Source organism: Acanthaster planci, linkage group LG12 (genome assembly GCF_054643075.1).
Source record: "Acanthaster planci isolate LZ-2023a linkage group LG12, COTS_SCS, whole genome shotgun sequence".
In the NCBI taxonomy this organism is placed as follows: Eukaryota; Metazoa; Echinodermata; class Asteroidea; order Valvatida; family Acanthasteridae; genus Acanthaster; species Acanthaster planci.
Genome location: NC_141788.1, coordinates 7213875 through 7235928, shown reverse-complemented (window position 1 = coordinate 7235928; position 22054 = coordinate 7213875). Strand labels below are relative to the sequence as shown.

General features: G+C 43.3%; 1 protein-coding gene across 14 annotated transcripts in view; it reads right to left on the bottom strand.

The window, feature by feature from the left end:
• The window catches only part of LOC110977798 (mutS protein homolog 5-like), a 101097-nt gene that overhangs the window by 42178 nt on the left and 36865 nt on the right, over nt 1–22054 (bottom strand). For 10 of the 14 annotated variants that reach the window (XM_087144047.1, XM_087144048.1, XM_087144049.1 and 7 more), the window contains 5 exons: nt 19211–19334; nt 13304–13390; nt 9059–9115; nt 7333–7452; nt 5131–5252 (listed from right to left, as the gene is read on the bottom strand). In XM_087144047.1, coding sequence (XP_087000173.1) covers nt 5131–5252; nt 7333–7452; nt 9059–9115; nt 13304–13390; nt 19211–19334 — 510 coding nt within the window. Of the gene's footprint in view, nt 1–5130; nt 5253–7332; nt 7453–9041; nt 9116–10397; nt 10484–13303; nt 13391–19210; nt 19335–22054 lie in introns of those variants that run through there. The other 4 variants (XM_087144046.1, XM_087144053.1, XM_087144054.1 and 1 more) reach the window with 4 other exon arrangements.

Sequence of the window (22054 nt, the reverse complement as noted above, 5' to 3'; positions counted from 1 at the left end):
GAAAAACAATCATGATCAAGTGAAGGCACAAGGACCTACCACACTACAGGTATATCTGAACAGTAGTTCTCTTCAAGAATTAGTCACTGTGTCATTTTTATTCACAAAAGAAAAATGCCTGCCAGGTGACAGTGTGCATGGTATGTGCGTGCGACGAGGCTTTGTGGAGCATTCTCTAATCATCTGCATGCCATTTTATATTCAACTCAAGTTTATCAAAACTAGATGTGATTATCCAACAGACTTGAATTTAAAGAACCGATGAAAGGCTCAACTTCCTAATCCTAGAGGTTCACTAGTTAAAAGATGCAGATACTAATGTAGCAGTGAAAAAGTATAATCTTTATTTAATAGATTAGGATCTTTCCTAAAGGACACATAGCTAAAAAAAAGGTGTTATCAGTTTCAGAGAATTACAGGGAAAGGCTTTAACCACTAACCTGTCAAACAAACAGAAACTTGAAAAATTAATCCACCTGTTGGTAGGTTTTAGAGGAAGGCCATGAAAGGTGAAGTATGTGTTTCCCTGACCTTAATCTACAGATTTGACTTTTGCAGGAACAAGGGAAAATGAAACCACTACCAGGGCTAAGAGGGCATTAGTCGGCAGAAATTAAGAGTTAACGGTATGACATCCTCCCCCCCCACCACCTCCATGACACCAAAAGAAAATAGAGATGCCACAAGAACATGAAAACCAGATGAAATAATTTCCAGTTTCCCTGCCATTTTATTGGATATCAATCAGTTGATTAGGAGAAAGGATGGCAGAGGGACGCGGGGGAATCGGCAGGATTAAACCTGACAATCTTGGATAATGGCATTTCCCGCCTTGGCCCGGGGGCAGGGCCACACTCCGACCCAAGGGGCGATGTAATTTGAAGTGAGGAGTCACCGACAAAGGGACTTTTTTTTTCTTCACCCTCTCTTTCTCTCTTCTTGGTGAGTGGGGAAAGGACAGGTTTTGGATGGTGGGGCAAGGTGGTGGGCACGTGCAACCTGCTGCCAGGCAGGCTGGCAGGCAGCTCGGCGGAAGTTACAGTACTGGAGGATGCTTATCCAGTCAAGATCATTTGCTGACACATGCACCGTATGAGTCATGAATCACTCCCCGTATAACCTCCCCCCCTCTCAAGGTACACCCCTTCACCTGCTGTAGCATGCCCTCTAATAGAGAACACAGAAAACCTAACCCCCTACAAGCAAATTCGTAAGTACTCACAGTTCTTGTGACAAGCTCTTCACCAGGTAAAGTTACGTAGAAAAACAACGCAGCCTGAAGGTGCCAGGAGTGAGGTGCGAAGGTACGTGTACAACAGCAGACCCAGGGCCAAAAGGTGGAGCCCCTTGTCCCGTGTGACATACAACAGATCCCTTCTGAGCAAAAATGGGCCTTCATGAAATCCCCAGAAAGAACACAGATCACAAGCAAACAAGTCGCTTCCCCAGCACCAAAGAGATAACCACAGAATAACCTTTGACAAGAAGCGTTCTCTTGAGGTCATTTCGTTCACATGGTGTTGTGTTATTCTTTGTTACTTCTCATCTACTCATCCAACTAATTTCATTACTGCTAACTACATTTTTCCTACTACTGCACAAAGATTACGGGTCCTCTGGAATAGGGACAATGAACTCATAACACCAAGATGCCTACAAATGAGACAGCTAGTGCCAAATGTTTACGTGTGATGAGACTGACAACATCTTGTAATAACATGTTCATCTAGGTCAAACAATACAGACAAAGGGTTTGAGTCCTGAGCTGGAGACCTTGCCGCAATCTTTTTTTCTAGAGGTAAACACCACATGGCAAGGTGTCCTTGGACACTTTGTCACAATCTTCTCATCTCCTCCTAACCGTTACCACCACGTGGAAAGGTGTCTCTAGCCGCTAGCTATGGAGGCTTACTTGCCACAATCTGCACATTTCCTCTTTACAGTCTTTGGCGTGCTTCATCCTACAGACTTCAGGGAGGGTTTCGTTCCAGGATGACTAACGCCACACCAGCGGCACCACCAGTATCACAATTAGCCTGCCCAAATGAAAGGTGTCAGAGAATATACAGGCGGCATAATATTTCACCGGCTTGCTTCCACGTCTGACACAAACACTACAAACAAGCTTCCTTGGCCTTAACTAGAACCAGTTGGGCCAAACTCCACATCGTCATGACATGGCACCAGGGATGAGTCACAGCTTCCTGGGTGACCCATCTCACGAGAGAGTGAGGTGTTTCATTTCTGAAGTTTCTGACAGCAAGCGTCTTCATATGGGTACTGCGGTCAAGCAGCAATGTACTGGCAGGTTTTTTTGTGGATCCACGTGTATCCTGGGCAGTTTCCTACCATGATTCTTACAGCCAATTCACTTTGGCAGCCCCCTCGTACAATTTCTGCGTCAATTCAAGATAATTGGATCCATAATTATCTACACAGAGTGACGGATACATGCATGTCATGTGCATGTTTTCATTTGCACGCTGCACAACGTTAGGTACTGTACAAGCAACTCGTTTTCAGAAGAACGCGCTTACCGGTAAACACAGGGGCATGGCAGAAATGTCCTTTGATAAAGCTGTGTCTTAGTCATTTGGCTAAAGCTGACAATAACGCACACATCTATGGGGAATGCAATCAGCCGCTAGCTGCAAGCTTTCATCAAAACAAGAGTAATACTGCTGGCTGTGGCTACGAATGTGGATGCAGATTGACATGAGTGATTACTACGGAAGGCACGCCTTAAAGCATGAATGCATATAGTCTGTGTGAAATGGACCTGCTAAGCATGCTGTTTTACCCCCCCGCAAAAAAAAACTTTAGGAAGCACTGATTTATACGTCTGGTTAATTTCTTGTTTAGATATTACTAATGCAATTTGAAGGATTTGGAGATTTTTCCGGATTAATAAATTGAAGATGACATACACATGTGCAATCTTCCACAGCTAGTGAGTGTACAAGTGTACACGGTATGTCAGACGATCATTTGTCACTTTGGTAATGGAGTGGTTTGGGCAAGATTTCACCAAGAGTGATCATGGGAGACCAATATCAAAGTGATCACTTATCAGTGACAGGGCTTTGACAATAATTATGACGACACGTTTCTTGTTTCCTTGGCACCGTTGGTGGGGGGATTTCTCACATTTTGGGAAACAAAAGAGGGCTGGGTTCAGAGGTCCAGGTTTTGATTTGCAACGTTCCACCCACGAAGACTGGACTTTGATTGTTGATATTCAAATCACTTCCTTTGCTTGTTCCAAACATTTCCTAATCTCAAGATTTTCCACTAGCCTGGGTTTGAGGAACTTTAGACAAAAACCTTCCACATGTGGGCTTAACAACACCTATGGCTGATGAAGTCAAAGTTGCTTTGCCCATTTGTATGAGAGGGGTGATGCAAGGCAAAAGACGGCAAGGAACACAACTGTGCTTCAGTTCAGAAGTTTCAGAGAAGGGGAAAGGGTCGCATCATAGCAATAATGATGCAGTTGCCTTGTGAGTAAACTCCAGGCACAGATTGGCCACATGATCTACAACAAGGCTAAAATGGATCAGTGGCAAATGGGGTAAAATTCACAGAGCCTCAAAGTGGAGACACTTCACTGAGCACAATTATCTGCTTAGCAAGAATAAGATCCAGACAAGAAAGTCATGGTGACTTTACTGCCCGTAAGTAGGGGCCTGTTGGTTTCTGCTTAGCACCTACTGGGTAAACTTGGCTAAGCAAGAAGGGTTCCCTGAGAAATCTGAGACCAAAATTCCATACTTTTCCAAGACTTTTCCAAGAGTAAAGTATGATGCTTTCCATGACATTTAATACCACTGGTTTGCATTGGTTTTATGCACCAGACAACTGCTATAGCCATTACTGCAGACTGACAAGGATAAAGCTTGTCAATTTCTCATTCTTTGTTGTCACATCAAAAGCGCTTCTCAAAAGTAACCCTTGCATGATTTTCATTTCATTGACTCTTCAATGACCTTTCCTCTGGCAACAGGATTCCAGGACATTTTTCCCTGTCCTGTCTTCCCCCAGTTTTCCATGACTTTCCAGGACAACTTTTTTTCAAGGATTTTCCAGATTCTCCTTGACTGTAGGAACCCTGAAGATTTCCTGGTAAGCAGCACTATGAAAATTGGCCCTTGGGATCTGACAAAACGCTGCCGAGGAGCTGAAACATTTGCACGGGTAGAAGACTTGCTGGGGGAACCAACGTATGGTCCTTCCACCTGAGTGGCCAGTTTCACCTCCTACCCTTCCATCCCCCTCCCAAAAAAATCTGGAGGGAAAAAAACAGACCAAGGACTATGTGCCTCCAATTAATGGCCTGCATGTTCTCTTAACAAGGCAACTTCCTGATCATATCATCACTATGACACACGTAGGGTGACTCACCAATCCCCAATACCCCCCGACCACGCAATACCCTCCCTTCAAGACTTCTTGGCAGTGGCATAGATCTCGACACCCACCTCAGGTTGGAGCCATTACCAGAATGTAGGACGGACGGTCTGACAGAACCCGAGCAGCTGATAAAGCAGGCTAGCACTCACTTTCGTCTTTTGCCACGCAAAAAACCCCAAAAAGCACGCAACATGGAAGTAGGGGGAAAAAAGAGGAAATTCTGAGACGCATAAGACTTTGTACTTTCCAATTTGTAGTGGTGTGTATGTTGGAGGTAATACATGAGGAAATTAACTGATCTGATTGCAAGTTGCATGCCTGCTAAATGTCCACCTTAAGCTGCAACATCAAGGGGGGTGGGCAAGACACCAAACAGCTCACCGTGAAAGTTCAGAACACTCTACGTCGTCATGACCATAATATGCCTTGAAAGCTGTTAAGTCCTGTCACTTCTAAAGGAAGGAAAATTTATTAAGGCTAAATTTACACACCTTCACTTTTACACAAAAAGAGATCAGCCCATGAACTCAGCCCATGAGTTCAGCAACTGAGCTCATGACCTCAGCCCATGAACTCATCCCACGATGAGGTCAGTCTGAATACTCAGCCCATGTGCTCGGGTCACAAGCTCTGCCCATGATCCTATGAGCCCAACCCATGAGCTCAACCAAGCAATGAGCTTGTTCCATCTCCATGACTCGAGCCTCTACTCTTTCTTACCATGCAGTGACAGTCAAAAGGGACAAGAGATGAGAAGAAGATGGTCCTCTCAGCCTCGGTGAAGTTCTCGGGGACGCAAGGTAGACTCATCGCCAGGATGCGACGCTTGCAGACCTCTAAGGCTGCAACAAAAAAGCCAGCAAGCATCAAATCAAAAGGCATGCCAACGCTACCTCACGGACAAGATCACGTTATCCCTCAACAGCCAAAAATGGTGAAGAGCACTGATACGGAGGAATTCATGAGCACAACTACCTGCAATTTGTGCTTAAGTTTGTCTCCCTCAACCTTTTAACCCTAAGCCCCAAGGGTGTATGTAAAATCGTATTGAAATTGGAGGATTTGGGACTGTTAGGGTTAGCCCTAACCCCCTAGGGTGTATGAAAAATCGTATCGAAATTGGAGGATTTGGGACTGTTAGGGTTAAAGAAGTGTTTGTACATGTAGCTTTACTCCAAAAGTGAAAACAAAAAACACAAACAAAGAGAGAAAAAAGTTTCAGCAGGCCAATCTATGGTTGTTCAGTGAATCAAACGGAGTGTACCACAACTGTTTGAGTCTTTCCACTGCCTGCTGTTAAAAAAAAAAAAGAAACCAGCACCCAAGAAAAAATTGAAGCCACATGTAAGTACATGTACCTTGGGATGCAAAGATAATTGCGAGGGGTGAAACATTGCTGACTCCTTTTTTTTTTGAACAACTAGTGTCAAATGTTTCACGAGGGTTTACACATCTAGGGCCTACATGTAGCCAGGAATTCTGGGACACTCGCATGACTCTGGGAGTAATGAAATTTGTCATTGTCAAGTCTCGGCTAAGTTATCTGTTGGCAATGGATCGTTCAGAGACCTGGAGGAAATGTCCCCAGAGGACAATGCAAAAGTAGATCTGAGTTCAACCTCGTCAAACTGCCACTGGAAATCTTGATTTGTTTTTCTTGATTTCCGACTCACCAATACCTGCATGTCATTCATGCTGTCAAAAGTTTCAAAATCTCTTGACAGTTTTGAGAGCAGCCAATATCTGAATCAGTTATCATCACAGGTCATCACTAACACACGATTCTATATGGGAGATTGTAGTTATTTAGCGACTCATGAATTTATTTACTTCGAGTTTCGTGCATTAAGGGTAGCCTGGTCAGTCAAGACCCACTATCTTTAACCCTAACACTCCTCAATCCTTCACCTGTTGGAGGACTGAGGAGTGTTAGGGTTAAGGGACTGAAGGCTACACAAATGAAATAGTCTGCACATAAATGTGTTGTTCAACTGGACGCTCTAGACTGTGCACAAGTGCATCCTTGCTGGTGAAAAAGAGACAGGCAAGGCTGACATTTGAAGAAAATGACTCCTTTATGGAAACTTCATACAAGTACCAGGTGCTTAGTGCATCCCACCATAAATATGCTTGGTGGATGAGCATGTTGTGTAAGCTTAAAAAGACGCTGTTGCTAGGTAACAAAGCATCCTCGCTTAACCATGCATGCGACTCGTAAAGTCTGGCCTCATTTGCATCATGTATGTATGAATACATGAAGCCTACTGTCTCGATCATTTAGAGAGATTATATCTCTAGCTTTCGGTTGGGAGTAGGGGCCCCATTTAGTAAGGTCCCTGGGAAGTGTTACCATGGCAACTTGGTTTAAAACAAAAGTGGGTGTGATGAAGTCTTGAGAAAGTTCATGCCACACTGTGGCTCATAAGTTGCACTCTCATCTGCCCCTGCATGAAGCAGATGGCAGGTCAGACCCCTGAGAAAATCAAGACGGATGCTCTTAAAATTGGCTCCTAAGGATTGAGCAATCTCTTCATAAGTCTTTTATGACATATATGTAACTTGGAACTTTTGGAGCACATTTTCGCAGGATTAAAGGCTTGACACCGTATGTTAGCACCCACAGTTCTCAAATTGCAATTATAAACACTGAGTCACCATCACCATCAATCATCTGTCCTAAAACCTGGAAGCACTCAGGAATTGGCACTTTTTCTTTTACTCTGTTGAATCAAATGTGTTTGACTCGATGTTTTGATTACCAGTGACGTCATGGCAGCTTTAACCTTCTCCATCAGAATCTTATTTGGCATCTCTGAAGACCAGTTAACATTAGTTCAATCAGTTGAGGTTAAAAAATATTCAAAGGTAGAAGTAAACAGCCACCAGAGTGATTAAGAAAGAGTTCTGGATGAAGCCACTCACTGTAGTCATTACTTGGCAGCAGTTGGAGCTCGTTGTCTCCTGGTGAGCTTTCAGGTTTCCCCTCTGTCCCCTGGTCCGAGAAAGAGGATGTCTGCTTGTGCTCTATCGTTGGTTTGGTATCTGAGTCAACAAAGCAAATAAGAAACCAGGGATATAGTTGCGTCCATCACCAGTCCAATCACAACTAATAGAATTGTTCATTCTTGGCATTTGATGCCTTAGTGTTACCTGCAAACCCAACCCAATGTCACATTTATCAACTTGCCTACATAAATGTCCAGCCAGGTAATTTTTGCTTAATCCAAAATCCTACCCTCTTGGCATAAATCCTTAAAACTGGTATCAGACAAATCACGACCTAGCCGAATCAGTAATTTCAATTATGGGAGAAGAGACCTTAAAATTCAGGGAATTAAGCTTGATGTGCGCACACTAAGCCTGAGGGAAAGATAACATCATTGTAAAAACCATTTCAACCATCCAACTCCTTCACAAAGGTGAATAACCCTAGAGTACATGTAGTTCACCGTCCACTAGGGTTCATGAACTCCATTCAATCCATTATCTATGTTTTATCGACCCATTCCAGTTGAAAGTCTTCCTGTCTGCATGCAACTGCCCATTCACCTGGGACATATTTGGAAGATGGCATTTTAAGCTTTACCGATAAACCCATTCAAGAGATAAATGGAGCATTCTTTACATGAGGGCATTAGATTAGTAGTCTTGACGAAAATAACGTGTCTGCATGTTTTAGGTGCAAAAATACCCTTTTGGGTTTTAAAAACAAATTCAAATGTCCTGCTGTGTGGGGTGAACAACGCGGCTTGAGGAGGCCTGTGAAGAACTTGAAGAGTCAGCTTTTCATGGAATTTGGCAGGGCTGTGATATCAGTCCTTAGAGAAAGCTTTGAATCTCATAACTTCCACAATTCACATGTGAGTCAGGCCTTATTGCAGCTTCCTTGTTCTTTCTAGGCATAACCCAAAATGTCAACTGGACTTGTGGCAGTGCGTCCACCATGTGTTACTGAGGATCTTGAAGGAGGGGGGGTGGGGAGAGAACCTCCGACTTTGATTTCGGCTTCATTGTTAACCACCTCTGACAAGAACCCATCAGCCATGTGCTGAACATGTTATCCACTGTCACCACCTCAAGGCTACAGCTCCGCAGCAGTTTACATCCATAGTTGTATCACGATACTCCATATAGCCCGGCAAGGAAATCCCCCATCTGCTTGGGGTGTCACCCCCCGCAATGTACCGTCTCCTCAAGCCGCCTTGTTGTTCGACCCCCTTAATCACAGCTGAAGGGTTGAGTAAGACTGAGGGGTGCAATCTTAACACCTCCCCCTCTTTTTTTTTTTTTCTTGCTAATGAGAGAGGAGAGTAATGGTAGGGAGTTGGCTGGGATAATTTGGCCTGGCATGAAGGGATCAAGGGTGTTGGGTACACTCAGAGTGTGTCAACTCTTTTCTAACACCACTTGCCGTCTTGCTCCATAATTGGGAAAGCTGTGTGGTAGGCCGGTGGAGAGCTTTGCACGGGTACGGGGCAAATATAGAACTCTGATTCATAGGTGCGGGGATGCCACATTATTCTTGGCAATGATCACACTGGCTGAGAGTCACGGAGAGTGTTGCTTTGTTTGTTCTAGGTTTCACAGAAAAGCCTATTTTTTTCAGTGGATTAATTCAATTAATTTTGTACCAGTTACGAAGCCGTACATTTCTCAAAAGCACACTGTACATGAAGGACAATGCCGCTGAGAAACTTGAAGAAACCTACAGAGAGAGGACAGGAAACATCAGTGGGGAAAACCTTGAAGTGATTTTTCTGGGTAAAGCACATACTGAAAACACAAACCACACATCGATCTGAGTGGGATTCAAACCCAGGTCACACAAAAGGTGGAGACAGTGTGGGTGAAATGACACTTACACTTTGTGATCAAGAACAAGGTGAGGATTTAAATCCAACACACAAATCTGACCCACAGGGCAAGCAATGGTCAGTTCTTATGATGCCATATTGCAGCACTCTTCAAGAGAGACGGAAATCTCCAGCACAAAATATTTTCACTTTGGTTGATTCCATAGAACATGGACCAAAAAGAACTCTCTGGTGACAGATAATGACCTCTAAGGGCTGTCGTTTATAGAAAAAGTTTCTGGTCTTGTTTGGTCTCAGAGACAGATTAAAAAGCAAATGCGTGGACTGTTTCCCTTATTTGTTAGCGTTAATTGATTATGTTTTAGATCAATGAACATGCTGTTGTTTGAAACAGTACCGAAAGGATTACTCTTCAAAGTTGATTATAAACTGTACATAATAATTTCCTCCATTAGGTGCTACATGTGGGGTACCTGATGACAAATGAGTACCCTAACTTCCTCCTTCAAAAGTATCGTTTTGTGGCTAACTGGCCGATTATTTGACCGCAGATAAAGAGCTACATGAGTAACCTTCAAATTGGCCACAGATTGGTAAGACTTTAAGACAGCGGTAGATGGAATTTGAACGACAGCCTTTAGTGCTGGCATCCCCCTCAACTCCCACGACTGAGCAATATACCCCAAAAAGCTGTGACTGAAAGGCAACGCAGGCCAGCTGTGACCCCCCATTGCACTTAAGGGAGAGGTGCGTCATTCTCCCGGCCTGACATAAGTGGCCAGCTGATGAGCCAACTGTTGCTCACTCTTTAAAGCCGCAGTCACTTCTCATCCGCTACGACCAAGGCCGAGGCCTGTTAGTGCCAAGCAGGTATGTACCGAGAGATAATAACGCCAGTGACATTCCTGCAGCAGGTTCACCAGTTACTAGGCTTTTTTTTCTTGAGGTTCTTTATCTTTCAGCCTGCTAGTCCCTGATGCTTCAAGGGCACAGACAGGATAACAAGTCACTTTCAATAGAATATTTGATCATTGTACGTGTACGTGATGACAAGTTACACAACATCTATGACACAATACAGAAAGCAGTCTCGTCCTGTTCCTGTGATAAGTCAAAGCAAATAGAGTTAAGCACAACAAATACAGTAAGAAACTCTTTAAAAGATCACTATACCAATCCTTGTCAGACATAACCTCTGGCTCACACCTTTTACACCATGTATGTGTGCACACATTTAACATGCCACTCTTTGACTGTTGTGAGTAGGCCACAGCGCCACCAAGAGTCCATGCACTAATTCAACAGACTCTAATTAAACACAGGTACATTGTACATGTAAGTTCCAGTAATCCAAGTTTAACCTGCATACCTGTATCATCTTGTAAGGAAGACAACATGCTGAGTGAGAGATGTTCGGTTTCCCAGGTTGGCAAGGGGGGGGGGGAATCTGGCTTTTTCAGATAATGGCAACATGCCAGCAACACTTGACGATATGATACGGCGCCACAGTCTGACTGAAGTGTTGAAACAAAGTGGGATTTGGGATGGTTTTCTCTAAAAGCTTCCCCCCCCCTCACCAATGCACACTGCTGGAAATGTTTGGTGAGTGAGCACGTATTTCACTGGCGAATCCCAGGAAAGCCTGATTTGGAAAGATAAACATGTTGATAGGGCCAGCACTCAACAAGGGAAGCGGGGCCCTTTGCAATTTGGTGGGAGCACCTTGTGCCGAATATTGACGGTCCCTCCAGCCACTCCAACACTGTGCAAGGTGCGCTGAGCACTCCCTATCAGACCTGCAGACAATTTGCTGCTCTCAGACAGATTAAAATGAATAGGTTGCTCAAATTTACTTTAAAAAGCTCAGATACTATACATTTAATGCTTCTCCAAAAAACTCTTTGTGGAAATGCTGGTATCATGAAAATACTCTCTTTGTTCTCGTACTTTTTTTTGTGTGTAGGATGTTAAGCTTTTGTTGAGCAAGTTGGAAAGTCTGATATTGGACATGAGGTCTGATGCCTTATTGCGGACTGAATCAATGCTGTGAGCATTTAACAAACAAATTTCAGGAGAGTATGAACAAAGGCAATGCAATCACCAACTTCAGAAAATGATACTCTCATTTTGACCACAGCTTCAAAATCAATCAAGAAGTTTCTCTTGTCTTTTTTGGCGGCCTGAACCTCTGGACTGAAGAAATCCCCCAGCAGAAAATCATGATCAACAACTCCAAGTTGACTTATGGCCTTGTTAGCCACGTTATCAGGTCCCGTCCTGATATATTGTCCCAGCGCACTGCAGAGTACGAAATACGAGAAGCCTTCAGCCGTTTTTTATCGCAAGTCATGGCATCCTGGTGTGAACCGCCATAATAGCGTGCTTTTGTTAATGGCCGAGGCTACGAGGAAATTAGTAATTTTCCTCTATAGCTCTGTCAGGTTGATGCCTACCAGTCTGTAGTCAAATTGCTTGATTGGAAACGTGTGTGAGTGCCGGCTGTGTTTCGTGTTAGTGCAATATTTTACAAGATTTCCACGTGTAAATTAAAGACACTGAGGGAGGACCTTCAGTCTACCAAGAGGATGTCAACTATGAGTCGTGTGGATCACTGGCACTTTGCAGGTCCATGGAGGGTCTAGAGTCAAGTGGGGGTTTTCTCCATGATAGGAGCGTATCTCAAGTTGGCTGCTTCTTTGTCAGATAAAGCCCTGTCTCATCCCCCCTGGAGAACCTCAGAAGGGTTGACGGGAAGGAGACAATGAGGGAGTTTCTTCCTTCAGAAGAGGGAGGAAGCTCAACTCGGTGGAAATACTTAGGACAAAAGCCAAACTGCCGTGGACTGTCCAAACTAACACCACCTGTGCTAGAGCAGACCTGGGTAAGACTAGGACAGTCACGTCCCCTGTAGACCTGCAATCTGTCAGCTTGACAACACAATGGACTACATCTACCTCAGCAGATGCAGGTGACCAACACTTGACTTTCCCACTTATGCAATACTGTTGGGTGGGGTCTGTGAAACCTGTCTTCCATGCTCTTCCCCCCTTCCCCTTTTTCAGAAGTCGGAATGAGTCAGGAAACTACACTGTCACATTCTAATTACGCACTGAAGAAGCCACGATGTATGTATTCTAGATGAGAAAGTACAGTACAAGTGACTGTGTGGTCTTTTGGGAGAGAGATACACAGTGTAGGCCTCAACAATTCAATCAGTTCACTAGGAATGTCGCAAGGAAGGGGAAGGCGAGCAGTAAACAATAACAGTTCACTTGAATAGCTTGTGAATTGGCTACGACAAAATGACCTGTGATGGACTTACAGGGACTTGCAGGGATTTGTGATGGACTCAAATGCAACACTGCTCAAGAAATAACATTAAGTTATGTAATGTATTATTCAATGGTGGTTTAACTTGAAACTGACCACTGCAAATATGACATGATTGTTGCGAGCTTATCTGGCATTGTTTGCATATAAATTCATTCTTTATTTCACAACATTAAGAATGTACCTGGAACCCTGGGCACCGTTTCGAAACAGAAACGCATGCAGGGTGCAGATGAAAATGAAACAACACTAATTAAAAATCAAAAATTACTTTCACTATACAAAGATCTTTACCCTAAACAATAAAAAGTGGATTGTATTAAAAAGGTTATGAACCCCAGAAATTAAAACCAATTGAAGTACACGTAACAAGGGGGGAGCTGAAATCACCAAAGATCTACAATTTCACGTAGGGACAGTTTTTCCAGGCAATATTGTGGCGGGCATTCTAAATGGTATAGCTGGCAAGCAGAGCAATTCGGCTAAGATCCTTCTTGAGATTCTGTGCTTGTTTTTTACTGGCTTGGAACGTACATGTATGAGCATGTAAATGCCTTTCATTCTCTGATGAGATTAACATTTCAGCATGAAAACACATTTTAACGCAAAAGGCAAATGACTACTTGCTGATTATAAGATAACTTTACTTGTCATGGAATGACCGCAGTGATGTAGTTGCTGAACAATGTGAACAAAACTACATATAAAATGGTTTGAGGGACACACCGCAGCCAAGACAGGGCACTCACCCCCACAAAGATCTTGGAGAGTCTTCAGGAACCTTTCATCCGCCTTGGCGCTGGTGACAGTAAACTTCGGCTGGACTTGACGAAGAACTACCAGAAAACAAACCATGAATCAGCATTCATTAATTCAAGAAATTTGTAATGTGAAACGAAACAGCCATTCATGAGACTGTTGGAGAGTGTATTCTTATAAATAATAATAATCTGGTTACAGTGAAACCGTATGACGGACCCCAGTATTTCCTGTCTTCTCTAAATACCAAAGCTGGACCCAATCTTTTTACTCTTATCTCTGAAGGGTTCTTCAAAGTTCTGTGAGACTGTGAGAGTAAAGAAAATCAACTCAGGGAACATCCCCATAAAATGTCCGAAGCTGACCTACTTTCTTTAAAGATGCATCCACACCCTTCCGTGAACATTACTTCCAAAGTTGAAGCAACTGTGCTAAATTAACTTGCCAATTACACCTCATTTCCAAGGAGTGGGAATGAACACGCTACGTGTCAGGAACAATTTCCAGAGTTGATGAACCACAGCTGGGAACAGTTAAACTGGAGACAGCATAGGCGTCCTCGAAGTTTGCCAATTGTACATGACATGCACATTTTGTGAGATTAAATTTGCAAAAGAACTGGTACCCTGTTTCTCTATTTCATTTTACCTCACATTTTAAATGGGCAGACTGTGTGTTCAGGAGAGAGGAGGTTTCTTCTCGCTCTTGCCTTCTCCACATTTTATCTTTTTAAAGCTGATTTCATTTTGAGGGTTTATAACAATTGTTTAAATATTAACAAAGAAAGATATAAAATATTAATTTGACTTGCAACTTTGAGTTTGAAGGATTTCAAGGACTCCACCACTCGCTTAATGGATGTGGGACAAGTCCTAAAAAGAGTTATGAATGCGATGCAAGCATGTAATTAGGGAAAATGAGAGCAAGAAACTATGGGCTTCGGGCTAGACCAAGAGAGGGCACTGCTTTCTTAGCAAAGGAGGCTCCCTTGGTCAGAACTGAACTTCGCTGGTTCACAAACGACTAGGAAATGCATGTGTCACAGTCGCATCACTACCAACAGATTGTGTACTTCTGACCAATGCGACTCTTTTCAACCAAGGAAGGGGTGCTTCTACTCAAGGGGGATACACCGATCCAGACCTGACGAGTGTACTGGCTAACGCTTCAACTGAACTACAAGGAACTTGTGCTTGGTTGTGGCTGGAAAAAGGAATGAATCGAGCCACTCACTGGCAGCTTCCTTGCGTGTATTATTTCAGACTGTAGGCAGGTACATGTCATTCAGATACAGTCTGAGGCCTGGTCAAAATCAGATGAAATGGCAGGAGTGCGTTTGGATCTCGGCACGTAAAGTTCTATGTCAAGAGGAGAACAAAAATCACACAAGTCCAGATGTTATATGCTGCTCATATTAAACTCTTAAATGATCCCAGTTTGTTTGCAAACAAAACTGCATCTTGCAGAGCAAACAAACTCTTCCAAGCAAACAAGGAACCTTAAACCAAGTTTAAAACCACAGAAAGTGAAAGGACCCGTCTGCATGTAACAGAATTGCAACAAAAGTCAGACCCTCTGCTGACTAAGTGCACGTAAATTTGAAAACAAAAATAAGTCCAAGGACTGGTTCAAATTAATGAATCAAAATTTGTACATGCTTTAGCTCTGATGATTAATTTATCAAGTTATCCTACAAGGGTCTAACAAGACTTGGGAATGTCCCAATGATTGGACGACTGTGATTAAACATTGTACAACAGATGTACATGTACGTACAGTTTATTTCTATTGTGATTTTGGTAGGGATTGCGTGCATGTGTTCTTGTCTGACATCTGCAACTGTATTACCTACATTGTATTGGACACTGCTTTAATCCAGGATTTCCGGTTATACCGCTGACAAACAATGTACTCCTGAAATCACTTCAGCTAACAAGTGATGAGCAATTAAAGCTACTATGTGAGACAAATGTAGAGTTCGTGGTGCGGCAAGGACGAATATGAGATGAAGTACAGTGTGGGTCCGCCAGCCCAGACCCTGTTTCTGACAAGGCCATATGCTATACATTGCCTGGGATGTAAGTTCAGTGACACGCGAGAAGTCAAACAGAAAAAAGAGGGAAAGGAAAAAAAGGGGGGCCGCAGAATGAGAAAATTTCCCTCAGCAGACATCAGCCAAAGAGGAAGGAACAATATAGCAGCAGTGTAACAGCACTACAGGTTACAGCCATCTTCCAACAAGTAAATCAATGTTCCTTCCAGCCTGGAAATACAATAGTTCCTGGCTGCAAGCCCGGACCGAGGTGTTGTCTTATGAAATTAGCAGCCAGCTTGGCCAACTCGCACAACAACAGCCATCATAGGAAATTGGAACTAAACGACGCCAGATTTGCACTCTGTACTTTCGGACAGCAGGGGGAGGGGTTTCCAAGTTCTGCTTTCCTGAAATTATCACTTCCCGAATGGCCCAAAATATGATTTCATTAAATGTCTTCTTCCTCATTAAAGCGTGAGTGAGCAAATAACTACAGTAGATATATATCAGAAAATGGATGAGTTCCCCTCCTTTTTTTACAGACTGAGTACATACAACAGCAAAGTGAGCAGGATGTACCAAGTAAACACAGAAGCAGCTCCAATTGCAATCAATTTGGCGGTCCATTTACTAAACAATGAATGAGCGTATTCCGGCAACAAACTACTTCCACCACTCCGTGCCTTCTGGAATTGCGTTTCTGTTTTCTGAGTGGCCTTGGTGGCCTCGGCTCTGAGCAGCCGGGGCCAATTTCATAGAGCTGCTTAATCACAAAATCTGCTTAAGCGTGAAAAACCTTGTTGCAAAAAACAAAGGTTACAAGCTCAAACTCTATGTGATTGTCACGCTAACCAAAAGACAGCTAAATACCATTCCAAAACAATATACATCACATGGAGTTTTGGCTGGTTACCTGATTTATCAAGTAAGGTTTTCTTTCGCTTAAGCAAATTTTGTGCTTAAGCAGCTCTATGAAGTTGGGCCCAGGAATCAAATGGCATTGCAGCCAGTAATGAGAAGGCCAACAAGAAATGGACTTTCATGCACCATACTACCCTGCAGTGCGGCAGCCTGGCAAACACTGATACCAGAGTAACAGAAATGAGTACCTTTTCAGTGTTTACAAAATTCTAAAAAACAGGTGAATATAACTCTTAAGTGATGTCATTCATCAGTGTACAATATCTCAATAAATACGTGAGTATGTGATTGGTGGATAAGGTTTCACGTGCCATTTCAAATATTCATACCAATCCATGGTGCAATAAAATCAGAAAAACAGAGGTACCATTCCACTGGTAAATGGAAGTTCCATATTTCTGGTAAGATACTGAATATCTGAACGGGTAGGTGATATGGAAACTTATTCCAAAAAGACACAAGGATTCACTCAAAATATAGTGAAGTTTCACATTCCTGGAAAGAATTTCTTTCATGGACAAATAGAAGAAATAGACGTCCATTTTTCTGTGGCAAAATTCTTAATCTTCAAGCAGAAAGGGCTAAAGACTTTTCAACATACGACCGATTTCTCAAAAATGGGTGGGACCAGGGACAAAAAGAAAGAGGAAAAAAAGAAGATGATGAAAATCACTAAGGATTGGTCCAAAAGTGTGAGGAAACTAAAATGCTGGGGTTCACACACCCAGTTGTCCTTGCCCTCGGTTAAGCACCACCTGTTTTCTCTTCACAAACAAAGCCAAACAGGTGGTAACTAATAACATCTTCCCCGCGCATTAGCAAAGGAAGCGAGCCATTCTCTGGTCTCCAAATAGAGGACGGCACAGGAAGAGACTTTAAGGAGCTGGACGTTCAGTTGGAGAGTAAGAACTACATGTACCCCAAGTAATTTGGACTGAACCACACCTGTCCAGTATCACTACTTCCTCCAAAACTCCCTTCCACGTTCCTGACAAAACCTGCACCCTTGCAGCCCGGGTTCATATTCCACCCAGGCAGACACAAAGAAGTGGTCAAGACTGGTGTGGTTACACAGGGAGTCAGGTTGGCGTGGTGCTTCTTTCCTTGCCTTTCACCTACGGTATGTGGCCCAGGTTCGATTCTCAGCTCAATCCACATGTGGACTGGGTTTTCAGTTCCAATCTGAGTATGGATGTTACTCAGAATATCTCTCTGGGGTTTTCTTCCCACTTGTTTCTCACTGTCTCCTCTCTCTCTCTCTCTGTAAGTTTCTACGGGCTTACAAGCTTCAGTGCCTCTGGCCCTTTTAAGGAATCCCTGGTTTCATCACAAGAAATATCAGTGCTCAATAAAAATAATAAAAAAGATCTAATTTCATATTCATTTTCATCCCTAACTCAAGAGTACTTATGTGAACATTTCCCAACTGTCTTCTCTCCACAAGGACACTTTCAAAGAATCCTTTTTTTTTCAACATGAAATCAGTAATGACCTTGACCACAAATGGTTTCTTTCATTGTTAATGTGGTGGAAGCAAGCATGTAGTCATTACACAGTTGATCTTTGAAAAGCCTACGATAAGTAAAAAAAAAGGATCATTATTGTGGTTTCAATTAGTACTTTACCCCCACTTACAGCGGACACATCTGCTGTAAGTTTATTACTCGTGACAAGATGCAACTTGCTAAAACAAACCCTCAGTAAGAGTGGCCCTCTTGGGAGTCAAGCATGGCACTATTACACAGAATCTTGGCACAAAATATGGCTCATGGCCAAAAAAAGAGAATTATGGGCTAGATGGACTTAACACCATGAGTCAACCTCTCCGCACAGCTTCTACAGGACACCTGTTGTTGAATAAGGTAATACCACGTTCATGATTAGGAGCCCCGCATAAATGGTTACAACAGGGCATCTTATGTGGGCTCAGGCGGAGGAAATACAAATTGAATTCTGCGTTAACCATGCACTGGTGTGAATTATAAAAAAACAAGCGGTTTGCAGAGCCCCTTGCGGATATCAAAAATTTCTGTCAAGGTGCAATGGATTTGTACATGTACACGCTACGCAAGACCCTTTTGGCAAAAGGGATCTTTTTTAGAGGTTACATCCTAATCAACTGGCGAGATTGTCTGACAAACTGTTATCAGTGAACTGTCCCTAGGGGCCCTGGGAAAGAAAAAACAAGAGAAGTTTAGTTCTGATGGGAGGGAAACTACAAGATACACATTCTGAAAAAATGCCGGGCAAGGACTGAAAAGTCAATCCAAATGTCTGCCTAGGGGAGATTCGAACCCAGGTCACAGGAAGGTGAGGAAAGTACCAAAAGACACTAACCTGAATCCCCATCGTGAATGAGTAAAATCAGTTCCATGACTCGTCTACCCATCCACAACGTCCATTTTTGGACAATGCATGAAGCCTTTCGGCTCTGAGCGGGCATGGTAGAGGGCACCGTGCAGCCTACTAACAAGGGTATGTAAGCCATGTCTGAAGCACATGTATGTGGCTGCAGCTAAGAATACCACATGCATGTATGTAAGCCAATGGCTGGCAGCTGCAGTGGCTTCCCACAGACACAGGTGTCATTGCCAGCCACAAGTCAATAGCCAGCAAACGTCAGACTTTTTACCCGAAAAAGTTGCTGGGGGAGTGGTTGTTCTACCGTATAAATTCTTCAACCTTGCAATTGCGCTTTGACCCAGCCAAGCACAAGACATTAATCCGAAAAAAGAATTCATAGATGAGTGTACACGTCCTCCGTGGAACAATTAAGGAAAATTATTAAAATTACACGTCATCCGGCGTCAAGAGGTTAAGTAATGCAGAAACGACCTACAGGACATGTACCAATACCATGTAGGTTTTGCATTGCCTAGCTAGCCCTGGGCTCTGCATCAGGAGGTAAGCCAAGTTGTCAATGCTACCCTTGCAATAATACCTTGGTTGAGGAGAGTAAAGGTGTCTGGTTCGGCACTGTCCCTCATCATGTGGACCTCGGCCGTTTCTCCGTCGTAGTAAGCCGCACCAAGCTGACCACCTTGCCACACCACACTCAGGTGCATCTGCAACAAGACGAGAACATAGCAACTGGTTGGTTAGAGCTGTAGGCAAGATGAATCCATTCCGTTTCCAAGTGTGAGCATCAACATCTCAAAGTTAAAGTTGGCAAATTTTTTTCTTCAGGATGACCAATCCACCCAGTAAAATCCTGAATGCTCCCAATGCGATTGGTAAAACATTGCAGTTTCCCATCAAGAGCTTTAGAAAACTTTGCTACATGTGACCTCAATCCTGTTCATGAGAGTCAGTAAGTCCCATATTTCAGAATGTTGAAACGTTATATCACACTGGAAAAAGGTTACACTAGCCTTTTGCAGAGTTATAAGGACTCTAGTCCCTCACTTAGACTGAAACAAAGATCGAGTTTGAATTAAATTTGACACAACACAGTACCAAGTGAATCCAATTTTTGCAATCATAGTGCATCCAGTTGTCTATTAACCACTTGCTGCCGGGTGGTTTGAAAAATGCAGTGCACATAATTGGGACTTTTTCCTGATTTGCAGTTTTCAAAAATCTTCAAAAATTCATCATTTCAATTAATGGACGTTTACACCCACATGAATTACTGTCTGGTGGCCACTCTAGTCTGACAGACAAAATCTATTGACGCCCGAGTATTTCAGTCACGCCTGCAGCCTTGTAAAAAGAGCCCAGATTGTGCGGTGTTATGTAACTTTCTTTTGTTCACGAACCTGGCACAGGCGTTGCTGACCTCTTTTCAATAGAGGCCACATTAGCGTGCAGCGGTGCTGTGTGGCTCATCGCTGCGGTGGTGGAGCACTTTTGCCCCTGGTGGTAATCCGCTCGCACTAAATGCCCTAATCCGTGGTATACTGTTTCAAGCAGCCTGGTCTTTTGTTCTGAGAAAGGTCTTTTGTAACAAGGCCCAGTTCCCTTTGTCCGATTTCGGAGACCCTGGCCACGCGTATAAACACACAGTGCCCGAAATGGGCTCCCCGGCAGGAAGCGGTTAATGTTAAATAGTTTTAAATCATGCTTAAGGATGAACCATTTTGAGACAAACACACAATTTCAACTTCACAATCTCATTCAACACCTCAACCCAACATGTATGTTTGAACAGGATTTTAAAAAAAAAGCACTTCAGTGCCGAGGCATCACTCTTCAATGCCCAATTTCAAATGTTGCAGAAGCACTTGCTATCTGCAGTCAACAAAACAGATCCAGGCCCGGAAATATGGATGAAAAGAGAAACCCGGAATGTAACACGATTAGTTTCTCTTTTTTCACAAAAAGAGAGGAGCACATAACATGTCTGTACATGTACACACAACCATGTTTGTTAACTTTACTCCAAGCAGCAAAGGCAGAAATTACTCAGAGCAAAACCAGGAAAGCATTTCAAAACAGCACATGGGAAAACTAGTGCTGAAAACTTCATGTGCCGACACAAATGAAATAACACAGATATGTTAAGGAAGTACAGGTGTCAGATATCCGGGTATGGGTCAGTGGTATTGTAAGAGAAGCCACATGCAACATATACATGCATGTTGTTTGTGTGATTAACAATGTTGAAGGAAGTTTTGCTATATCCTACACTAAAGCAAGCAGATGACGTGGCATTTTGTCCCAAGTGCTGTATTTTTCTGCAGCGGGCGTGAAATAGAATGATGCATCTTCATCCACTAACACAAGTATGGAAAATTGGCCATTGTGCTGTCCCATGTTGTCTCAGTGTGGCGTCCAGTGTTATTGAATCAGTTTTATCAACTGAAAAGGAAACAACAGAAAGATTCATCGACTGAATGCAAGAACACGGGTCCATCCCGAGGGAACTGAAACTCTTGGGAGGAGTGCAGAACACAAGTTGTACCCGGATGGCCAAAACTCTGTTATGCACAAGTACATGTACCCCCTCTGAGCCCTGTAGGCCAATTTTTTTCCCCTTCCCATCACCCTTTGATCTTTCTTGAACGTAGACAGCTCAGCTTTTGACAACAGTAATACTCCCTTGACAAATTAATTGGCCAACAGATAAACAAGCTGGGAGGGTCAGACAGCCGAAGGGGGTAATTGAGAGGTGGGATGGCCTCAGAGATGGCTAGACTAAGGCTAAAGCAGATGATGACCCCCTTGGGGTTGCAAGCCCCTCCCTTATCAGTCAAGCAAAAGGTCAGAGCCAAGATGTCGAGGTTACAGGCGGGCATTGTCTCTGCTCTTTGAACTTGACGGGCCAAGATACTGATGCAATGGGTAAGCGAGGATGACATTTGTGGAGTAACTGGCAAAATGGATAGGCAGTAGGGCTCTAGGTAGCATAACACACCAAGTTCAGAGCTCTCTGTGATTGATGCTAATGTGGCTGAGTGAAGGAAGGGGGTCTGTTATTATCATCTGTGCCGATAACACCTTCATAAAAGAGTGGGTGTGATGAACTGGCTTTGATAAATTGTGGCTTTAATTGTAGGATTCAATGTTTTCAAATTCTGCAGTGGATAATGAATTTGTAGACGTCTGCTAAACATTTGAACTAGAGCATCCGCAAAAGTCTTTCTGTGAATCTTCCTTTCAGGACAAGACACAATGCAACACCACATGTTCTGCATTAGAAGGCTCAAGAGGGCTGGATTGTATAGCCAGCTCTTCTGCTGTTTGTGTCGAACCCTTCTGCTCTGTCCATATTTGTACTGCACCTCTGGGGGTTGGAGAAGTGATTAGACAAAAATTGCCTTAATAGCCATAACCTTTTGGTTTG